This window comes from Acyrthosiphon pisum, chromosome A1, assembly GCF_005508785.2.
Source record: "Acyrthosiphon pisum isolate AL4f chromosome A1, pea_aphid_22Mar2018_4r6ur, whole genome shotgun sequence".
In the NCBI taxonomy this organism is placed as follows: domain Eukaryota; kingdom Metazoa; phylum Arthropoda; class Insecta; order Hemiptera; family Aphididae; genus Acyrthosiphon; species Acyrthosiphon pisum.
This window is the reverse complement of record NC_042494.1, coordinates 93,065,836-93,074,841: the sequence shown is the minus strand read 5'-3', so window position 1 is coordinate 93,074,841 and position 9,006 is coordinate 93,065,836. Positions and strand designations below refer to the sequence as shown.

General features: G+C 28.6%; 1 protein-coding gene across 1 annotated transcript in view; it reads right to left on the bottom strand.

Moving 5' to 3' along the window:
- The window catches only part of LOC100165887 (dyslexia-associated protein KIAA0319-like protein), a 9,688-nt gene extending 2,973 nt beyond the window's left edge, over positions 1 to 6,715 (bottom strand). Inside the window, exons 1-15 of the mRNA XM_008181992.3 lie at positions 6,060 to 6,715; positions 5,856 to 5,977; positions 4,957 to 5,099; positions 4,268 to 4,517; positions 4,073 to 4,205; positions 3,823 to 4,014; positions 3,533 to 3,764; positions 2,719 to 2,947; positions 2,504 to 2,651; positions 2,320 to 2,431; positions 2,104 to 2,252; positions 1,792 to 1,982; positions 1,617 to 1,716; positions 1,222 to 1,539; positions 372 to 473 (exon numbers count right to left, since the gene is read on the bottom strand). Coding sequence (XP_008180214.1) covers positions 372 to 473; positions 1,222 to 1,539; positions 1,617 to 1,716; positions 1,792 to 1,982; positions 2,104 to 2,252; positions 2,320 to 2,431; positions 2,504 to 2,651; positions 2,719 to 2,947; positions 3,533 to 3,764; positions 3,823 to 4,014; positions 4,073 to 4,205; positions 4,268 to 4,517; positions 4,957 to 5,099; positions 5,856 to 5,977; positions 6,060 to 6,198 — 2,560 coding nt within the window. The 5' untranslated portion in view covers positions 6,199 to 6,715. The remainder of the gene's footprint in view (positions 1 to 371; positions 474 to 1,221; positions 1,540 to 1,616; positions 1,717 to 1,791; positions 1,983 to 2,103; positions 2,253 to 2,319; positions 2,432 to 2,503; positions 2,652 to 2,718; positions 2,948 to 3,532; positions 3,765 to 3,822; positions 4,015 to 4,072; positions 4,206 to 4,267; positions 4,518 to 4,956; positions 5,100 to 5,855; positions 5,978 to 6,059) is intronic.
- Between the last annotated feature and the right edge of the window lie 2,291 nt (positions 6,716 to 9,006).

Below are 9,006 nucleotides of genomic sequence, written 5' to 3'. Positions count from 1 at the left end.
CCCCTATGTACACCACTGGGACAAAGATTTTACAGGGAACCCCTGTGCTACTCCACACCACATCAAAAAGAATCAAATTGTATATTGTATGTATATAATAGTTTGATAGTTTACTATATTATAGTTTAATTTTTAAAAAATAATTAATAAATATTAAAATTTACCATTCAAATCTGACTTGTATACATTTTAATACTACCTAAACATTATTTAAAATTACAATAATTAAATAGGTATCATGAGACTTATAATTATTGAGCCACTTGTAATATAAAATAATTAGTTAAAATGTTATAAAATTTGAATATTTTAAGAAAACATAGTATTTTTAAGAAGATAAATAAAAAATAAAATTGTATGTTTAAATTTACCACAATTGGATTCACCATCTCCAAATAAAGCTCTGTACAAATTGTGCATCCAAAATGCTTCACAAACACATATACGCGTTTCTTCCTCACAGATTCCATGACCTATATAAAGTATTAGTATCAATAAAAATAACAATTCAAAATATACTTTAAAATATTCTAGTAGTTAGGGCTGTGTGGCACACGTGAACACGGAAAAATGGGAACCTCCTGGCATGTCATGTTATTATTTAAACGCAATCTCATTTGATTATTGCATTAATACTAAGAGAATGTCATACCCGTATATTCTGTCTCTGTCTGACAGACACGTACATAGTAAACTGTACGATCTGAATAATCAATTTATCAAAGGTATATATAATATAAAAGCGAACTGACCTATTATCAAAATATTTAAAAGTAAGAATATTATCTAGTGAACCTCATTGGTTTTTTATTTAGATTTTAATTTTAAAGCAAGCTATGAGTATTTTAAAAGCACAAACAATTTATAATTTTAAAATACTCATAACTTGCTTAAAAATTAAAATATGAAAAAATAGCCCGAGGTTCACTAGAGAATATTCTTACTTCTAAATTTGATAATAGGTAAATTCATTCCAATATTAATCATAACAAAGTTTAATTAAATATTCAGAACAATTTACCATGTTACATGTTTGTAAGACAGCGTGATACAGCTTATGCGCATATAACGTCCTCTTAATCAATGGTATAGTTATGGGGATCAAGGAAGATATATCCGCCCAAAGTTTTTTTTTTAATTAAGCATACTTTTAACTACGCTACTGGTATTAGGAATTAATTGTAAAGGAATTAACAAAAATTAAGTACTGTGTACACAAACCTGAACAATTATTTTGACAAACTGTAGTTTGAATATTGTCAACTGATAGTTGTAAAAGTGAAGAATCTTGTTTGAGTTTGGATTTTAACATAGAGACTACATTTGGTCCTGAGAGTGTTTTATTTTTATTGTCATCAACAAAGAAATGTAGCTGGGCCCTTTTAGAATTTTGTTCTTCTGTCCATTTTCTAACCTTTAACTGACTGCCAGTAGGCAATAACATTCCTAATTTTAATTTCACCTCATCTGCTTGATTTTGTGTTAAACGGCTTGCTTCAATATAAAGTGTTAAACACACAATAGACTTTGCAATAGGATCTGAAAATGAATGCAGGCTTGTACCATATATATATAAATTTGTGTGAGACTAATTAAAGATTTGTAAACTATTATACCAGGCTTGACATTAACTGAAACAATATCTTCACTAGAAGCTCCTTGGTCGTCAGTAACTTTTAAACGGAATACATATCTTCCTTCAACAATGTTTGTTACCTGTTCAAAAAAATTTTAGTTAAAATTCATGTAAGAAAATAAAGCTAATATAAAATATATGGATAATATACACACAATTAAAACTGATGAATGGTCCGAATTTAAAATTATATTTCCAGCAGCTAATGAATTTGGTTCACGAATCCATTCCCATTTTACAATGGCCAAATCATCCCATGACAACGAGCCATTGAGAACAATCGCGCTGACTGGCAGCACAATTGTCTTATCTCCACCAGCATTAGCTTTAGGTGGAGTATTTTTGTCTAAAAAATTGATATTTAAATAAGAGATTATTGAAAAATGGCTAATATTTTAAATTTTAAATTTATATACTTAAAATTATTGTCCTTAATAGTATTTTGCATTATCTTAACATTATCTTACTTTGGTACACTGTTATTTTAACAATATCTGAAGCGTTATTTCCATTTCCATCAGTTACAGTTAAACCAATTACATATACACCTTTAGTCAACTCAGTAACATTTGTTCTAGAATCATTGTCTTTATTGAAACGTACATTTGATGGACCACTGTAATAAATTTAAATATTATATGGTGTAAAAATAGAAAAAAATATGTAAAAGATTTTCCACATACCTAATTTGAAACCACTTCCATTTTTTTATTCCAATATCATCGCTACTTTTAGAACCATCAAGTGATGCCCAAGTTTGAGGCAGTGATAATGTTAAATTTTTACCGGCAACGGCTAAATAAAAATGTTATTATATAAATAATTATTGTGTTGTTATAGTACATATAAAAATATGAATGTTCATACCAACTGGAGGCTTATTGGTTGGTGGTTTGACAAAGACATGCACTTCTGATGGACTTGATGTTTGATTTGCATTATCAGTCACCCTTAATACAAATGTGTATAAACCTTCTTCTAGATTAGACAATCTGGGATATGGTGTACGCGTATCCTAAAGAATTTTTAAAAGTAAATTAGACATTGTTCATTTTTATTATAATGCTTTTTTATATAATCACTTGAATATCAACAGCCTTATTTTGATCTGATGAACTCTTAGTCCATTCCCATGCAACAATACCATGATCATCTGTGCTTAGACTTCCATTTAGAGTAACATTTTTTACTGGTAAATAAACTACCATATCTTGACCAGCGTTTGCCTCCGGTGGATAGTCAGGCACTCGCATAACAGTAATATTAGCTGTAGTTGAGTCTGTGGCATTCCATGCATCCATAACAGTCAATCTTTGATTAATTAAAAATATTTATATTAATTTATTATAATGGTTTTTTACAAATAAAAATACTATACAAGTGTTCCAAATGGAAGTGATTGGCTGACGTCATATGAAAGTATATCAATAATGATGAAAAAATACCCTTTAAAGAATGAGTCTAACTTTTTAATTTTTTAAGTCATTATCAAAACCAAACATATCACACATTTGTTTATGTATCTTCAAAACTTTTCAACATTATAACAGAATATTTTTTTTTTTTGAAGCTATTTAATTGTCCTATCAACCAACATATAAAATTAATCCAGAAATGTAAAAATTATTTTTATTACATTTAAAACGTAAATATTTTTTATCAAAAATTAGTATTTTTAAAAGTATAACTCCGAATAATTTAGTATTTACTACGGGTTAATTTTGAAATGTTTATTTTTTCAATTTAAAAAAACTTAAAAAATTAAAAATTAGACACACTCTTTAAAGGGTATTTTTGCAAGTAATTACCTATGTCTATCGAAAAAAAAGTTATTGTAAAACTAATACATTATTTATTCCTAGATTAGAAACTAAAATAAATGAAAAAATTATTTACTTGAATGTGTAGTTTCCAGGAATTTGTAGATCATTCAACTGTAAAGTTGGAGTGTCAGGGGGTAAATGAGGTCTATATCCTAATTGACCTTTCTGTAATTCCCAGCGCCAATGCACAATACCAGTATCATCACGACTACTGGAACCATCAAGCACTGCTACAGTATTAGGTAACTTTACCACCAATGATGATGGTAATATCACAGCTTTTGGTGGTGTATTAATTCTTTGCGCTTTAAAAACATTTTTAATACAATATGCTAATTAAATATATTTGTAATTAAGACTCACGTAGTAATACTGTGACATTGGCTTGTGTTTCTCCAAAAGCACCTGTACCAGTAACAGTTACCTTGAACATATATAAACCTTCAACTAAATGAGAAAGTTTCAATGTGCTTCCATTCTGATCATTCATTGATACAGTTTGCCCAGATCCCTGAGTTTTTGAAATCAGTGACCATTCATATTGATAACTATGACCTAAATCATTATTTAATTAAAATGAAAATTAACTAACAATTAACTAACCAATACATACCTGTGTCATCTGCTGGTACAGTATAAGCAGAAAGTGTAGCTTCGTTTTCTGGTAGTCGGACAGTTTTTGACAAAACTGAAACAACTAAATGTTTGATTTCTGGTGGTTTTTGTGATTCACTTTCAATAGGTACCTGAAATTTTTTGTTTTGAAAATAAATATTGGAATAAAAATCAAATAATTGTTTTTATTTACTTTTTTTAAATTTTCAAATTGTTGTTGTTGTTCTGGTATAACATTATTTACATCATCTACATCGTAACCAGATGTGTTTGATCCTAGTCCCAAATTACCAGAATTTGAATAGCAAAATTTCTTAGTATCGTCTAATTGGTAACCCTCAGAACAAACACAAATACCAATTTGAGGGTCACATAGTTCATTATCTGTACAATCATTGTTCACTTCACATATTTTTTCTAGGGGGTACACCACTTTGGCATCTCTAATATTTTAATAAAATAGACATATATTGTTATATATATATATATATATACATATATAGAATTGGTATGTATACTGGATAATTCTTTTAACATCAAACACTAACTATCATAATGGCTATTTTAAAATAATATACTCTAGCTATGAGTAGGTATTTAAAGTTGTACAGTGGTATGACACAGGAATATCCCACAAAATGTTGCTCCACAACCATTTGCGCAATTTGGAAGGAGGGAGCTTGGGTGTGCTAGCACCTCAATTTTTATCATGTTAATTTACATTTTGTGGGTTTATATAGCCATAAAATAGTATGAAAAAAAAATGAGGGGCTTCAGCTTCCCCAGTTTTTTTTAAATTGTGTCCACAACTTAATATTTTTTAAAATACTAAGTGTTCTTTGATAAAAGAATCACCTTGTAAAAAGTTATATTGATATTTACTCAGGTTCTGAGAAACTGTTTCCTTCTAATATGTCAGTCCAATCCTTAGCAGGTAATTTTGGAGTTACCAAAATCATTTTGAAGTTCAATACATTTTCTTTAGCATAAACCGGTAGACAGTCATCATTTGTTTTACACGACAGCTAATAAAAAAAATAATAAATATTAATATAAATGCTTTCCAATACACTTCAACGTTTCAAAAAAAAATTTATATAGATATCAATTGCTAAAATGTTTGAAAATAATAGCAATAATCAGTAATATTGAATAATAGAATAACTGCTATAGATGCATAGCAATATAGAATGCCTCCAACTTAACTACAGTTATTATAACTGTTATGCGAGTGTCTTTACTATATTGTTAAGTATTTGAAAAGTAAAATATAATACGTTAATTTTGGGTAACAAATGTTAACGAGTTGACTAAAGGTGTTTATGTAATTGGTTTAACTGGCACAGATGCTGATAGAAAAAAAACTTTGGACATTTAGATGATTATGTTAAAACAGTTTTAAATCCACGGACACATACTTTCTTACTGATAGTATGAATTATTTTATTTACCAGTAAAAATACAAGTACCTATGGTTTTAATTTTCACTCCATCATATAAATTTACATACTAAATATTAAAATAACAGGGTATTAATGTATGATAATGTTTAATGATATGTAAAATACTGTTAAAGAGAATATTGTTTTTTTTTTTTTAATATCTCTATGTACTATTAATCTTTTTATTTAGTTATATTATATTATACATTTAAATTTTAACTAAATCATATTATCAAGACAAAATTACATACCTACCAATATATTTAAACCCTAATTTTTAATTGTGAGCTGGTTCATTCACCAGTGTTTAAAATCATAATAGGTAAATGTAATAGGTACCGTATAACAATCGTTTTTGTTCATGAAAACCACGTTACAACTATCAGATTCACAGCACTTCATGATACATCCATTTAATGTGACGTTTGAAATTTTTTCATAGCTACCAGCTTCTTCTTTGCCTGTAACATTCATAATTTTGGACTTTAACACTAACCTACTTCATCCGACACTTCAGTCGTTCAGTAAAATCATTATATCTACCCATCGGCCTGTAGCCAAGGAACACCCAAGGATTGACTTTCGGACACAAATCATGGCGATCACTGACGCTTGCATAATAACCACGGCAGTAGACAAACATGAGAAGCATACCGAATAAAATACTCTGCGAAGACTTCATTTTGAATGGTGATTGTTAGACCTTGAAACAATATGGAACTAGTTCCTTGCTGAATTACGGGACTACATAGGGTTTTTTGCAACACTAAAACGTGATGCCAAGAACGAGAGACAAAAACAAATTAAAACCACCGCCTTAAACACGTCATATTTTCAACTATCGGAAAATAACGTTAACTCTTTATTCACGAAATTATAAGGTAGGTATTTCACTAGTATCGAACGCGTCCAACGAGTGACTGACGACTAATGACTATGCCATTGTGGAACGTCGAATGTCGATCGAGGTCTGTGGACCGAGAGTCTGAGGGTGACGGTAAATTGGCATTTAAAAAATAATAATAAATATAATATTATGAGATACTATAATAATTATTGTTTATTATAATCATAGTTCTGGTTACCACAGATAATAAAGAATTCCTAGTAGTAGTAGCGGTTACTCCGGATTTCAGTTTGTCGAATACTGATAAAGTCGTGATAAAACGTCGTCGGTGGGTGATTATCGGCGTTCACTAAAATTCTATTTTATACAGAGTGATACACCATTACACCATACATCGTTATACTAACGTGCACAGAGCACACCCACATGCTTTCCTTTAATATAATTATGAGCTTATAGAAATACTGATTTTGGAATTAAGTATACGGTATACCTCTATAGTTTATAAGGTCATAAAGATCATATTTTTATGTCATTATAACATTTTAGAAATTTGGATATACTTGTCCAGTAATTAATATTAATTTATAAAAAATTATAATTTGTAAAATCATGATAGGTACCTAGCCACTAAGTACCATATAGACCTATTTAAAAAAAAAATACTGTATCATCAGAGAATACTCCTTGAATTACATAAATATAACTTTGATATTTGTAAACCTGCAGGCATAGATATTATTTTACTTTAAAAGGGGTAGGTGAGTCATAATCATAAACATGGTCAGTGAATCACTCTGTATTTCATGCAGATTCAAATAAAGTAAAAAACACGGTCTTAATGTAGGAATGTCATAGGTACGTCGTACGTACAACTTAAGTACCAACTGAAGTACCTACGTAAATACGTAAATCGTAATACTAATAGATACTATACCTATAGCCTATATTGACATTCATTGAATAAATAATAAATTTAAATAGCTGTTGAGTGTTGATACTTGTCAAAGGTTAGATACTTATTGTCGCAGAATATAGCAAAATATTACAGAATATTATTATTTAATATACATTATTAATTTAATAATTTGTTCAAATGTCCAATATTATAGACATAATATAGTTTAAGTACATCGTACACGGTGCTGTCGCCTGTCGCTGTGAATGGCTTTGTAAATCTACAAAATATTAAAATACCTATGTAAAAGAGTAATCAATAAATAATAATAATATAAATATAATAAATATAAATTATAATAGATACCTGTTTCATTTTAAATCGTACCCATCATCGTAAAATAGTGCGTAGGTACGGGATGCACGATAACACGCATTAATATATTGTAGAATATTGACATATTATTGTATAATAGGTACATTTATATTTATGTATAGCTGTATGGTATATAATATAATACATTGGTTATAAATACTATCAATGATATAATATTAATTATTAGTATTTATTATATCGTGCATTATTTTTTATTTTTATTTTATTAAGATAAACACCAAGAATGGCTCGAGTACAGAAAAATAATGTACATAAAATAATCATTATGTTCTAGTTTTATAATAGATATTAGTTATTATCACGAAGTACGACTACCTACACAAGGCATGTAAAACTCAAAGTATTAACTGTGCCTAACATTGAATAGTTTACTATGCGGGCCGCACATAAAAATTTATCGAAAAAAAAACATTTTATACACATTTTTATAATGTTATTCAATTACTTACAATATTATAGACTATTATAGTACCTAATTATTAATAGTTATGCTATACTACTGTAGTGTAGTACTGTTATAGTACTAAAAAAGTAGTATAATATTACAATAGTACCATGCAATACTTATTCAATTACAGAAGATAAGACGGAATAGTAACATAATGCAATAATGTATAGTGTATACCTCCCACTAACATAGTTGTCGTACGAAAGGAAAATTGTATAATGGTGTTTTGTTAAATTTTAATTTTATTAAAATTACTATCCACGAGTTATTATTAAAAACCTATGGTTAAATTTAAAAACGAAATTTTCAAGTAAAATAGTATAGGCCATTGGTGTCCAGTGTCCACTGCAGATACATCCTACATTAAATTTTAACCAAGGTCTAAACCTGGGGCGATCGTTTGTGCTTTTCATCCCATCGTTAGTGCTTTATCCCTACCAAAGTTATTCGCATTTCGTTCAGGGGGGGGGGGGGGGTGGTGTGCAAAGGACATGCCAGCACCACCCCCACCATTACAAATTTCTCGTAATATTCATTGTGCATCTTTAAAATTAAGTAAGAATAAAATATGTCCGTAGGATCATAGGTATTTTATTATTTATATATCATTATATAAATTATTAAATTATATTTATTAATTGGTTGGTATTTATTAATTAGTACCTAGGTAATGAAATAAATTACTAAATTTATATATATTATTATTATTATTATTATTATTTGTAATATTAGGTTTTTTATTAATATTATTGGCGGTAAAGTGATGTGCTAAGCGTTTGATATAATAATCATTCCCAAAGGTGATACGTTTATGATTACCTATTAATTATTATAATGACAAATCATAAAAATGTGTTTAGAAGTACCTACTTTTATTTAACATAATAATGAGTATTATTTA